We start from the raw sequence: 1,256 nt of genomic DNA, 5'->3' as shown, positions 1-1,256 counted from the left end.
TGATATTCTGAGGCATATCATTCCATGGGGTCATATTGCATTGCATCTCATGTCATCCTTCTTTTCTGATGATTATGTGTTTTATTGGTGATTGGAAAGTACTTGTTATTTGATTTCCTATATTTGATGAAACTTGATTCGTAATTATAATATAGACGTGTATAAATAAATAACATATTTTTCCTTATATGAACTCCCGTCACTACTTCTTCGTTGTCGGTCTATGAGATATACTGGGTGCACGTGGTTTCGTACTCATACTACACTTGTTGCACTCTTTTGTGGTGCAGATTCGATTCCGAGTAAGAGCACATCTCGTGGAGCTTTTTGAGTCCGAGCTTGGAGTATCTTGGAGTTGTGGTGAGCTGCTTGGCTGTTCCGTGGCCCACACCTCCTTCTACCTTTTATTTATTCTGTTATTTTAGTATTCAGACAGAATATCCATTATTTTTGGATTTGTCATTTAGTTTCAGACTTGCATCATATTTAGAAGCTCTTGTACTTATGACACCAAATTCTTGGGTAGTATTTTAGCTTTCCGCGTTTCATATTATAAAGAACTTAGTGTTGGAAATTTTTACTCGTTGTTTACCTTTTTACCTCATTAGTTAATCATACTTGGTAAATCTGTTGGGTTTGGCTTACCTATTGGTTGGGAACATAACTTGTTAATTTGGGTCGTGACAAAATTTGGTATCAGAGCTCTAGGTTCACTGGTCTCACGAGTACAAGAGCAATGTCTAGTAGAGTCTTGCGGATCGGTATGATGACGTCCATACCTATCTTCGAGAGGCTATAGGACATTTAGGAAAATTTCTATTCTTTCATTCATTATCGTGCACACTTTACCTTGTTGAAATTCTAATCTTTATATCTCATTCTCTCAGATGGTTAGGACTCGTACATCTGCAAGTGGTGATCATGAGCCTATTCCTGCGCCTGCTTCTAGGAGCACTATCCGAGGTAGAGGCAGGGGACGAGGTCGAGGTCGAGGTCGGGGTAGGGGTCGTATTGCAGCATCCGTTGAAGGACAAGTACCATTAGCTACCCAAAGCCGTGATAGGACAGTACCTCCTGATGCATATGTTATTCATGGGGATGTGCAGGATCGTGTCGATGGGGATGGACCAGCTCAGGCTCCACCCAATATTATTGCCACCCCAGTGCTTCAAGATACTTTGACTCGTATGTTAGGACTTCTAGAGGGGATGGCTCAGGCGGGAACTTCGCCTGTCACCTCTGATGCTTCACAGACT

At 41.4% G+C, this 1,256-nt stretch overlaps 1 protein-coding gene across 1 annotated transcript; it reads left to right on the top strand.

Annotated features, from left to right (window-relative positions):
• Positions 1 to 887: 887 nt before the first annotated feature.
• Positions 888 to 1,250, top strand: LOC125851015 (transcription regulatory protein SNF2-like; the record flags this gene model as incomplete). Its single annotated transcript, XM_049530812.1, has 1 exon — positions 888 to 1,250. A coding segment is annotated over exon 1 (363 nt), but the record flags the coding sequence as incomplete, so codon positions are not given.
• Positions 1,251 to 1,256: the final 6 nt, after the last annotated feature.

The sequence above is a fragment of the Solanum stenotomum genome, unplaced genomic scaffold (assembly GCF_019186545.1).
Source record: "Solanum stenotomum isolate F172 unplaced genomic scaffold, ASM1918654v1 scaffold21593, whole genome shotgun sequence".
Taxonomy (NCBI): Eukaryota; Viridiplantae; Streptophyta; class Magnoliopsida; order Solanales; family Solanaceae; genus Solanum; species Solanum stenotomum.
Note: the sequence above shows the minus strand (reverse complement) of the source record. Positions and strands in the feature narration are given on the sequence as shown.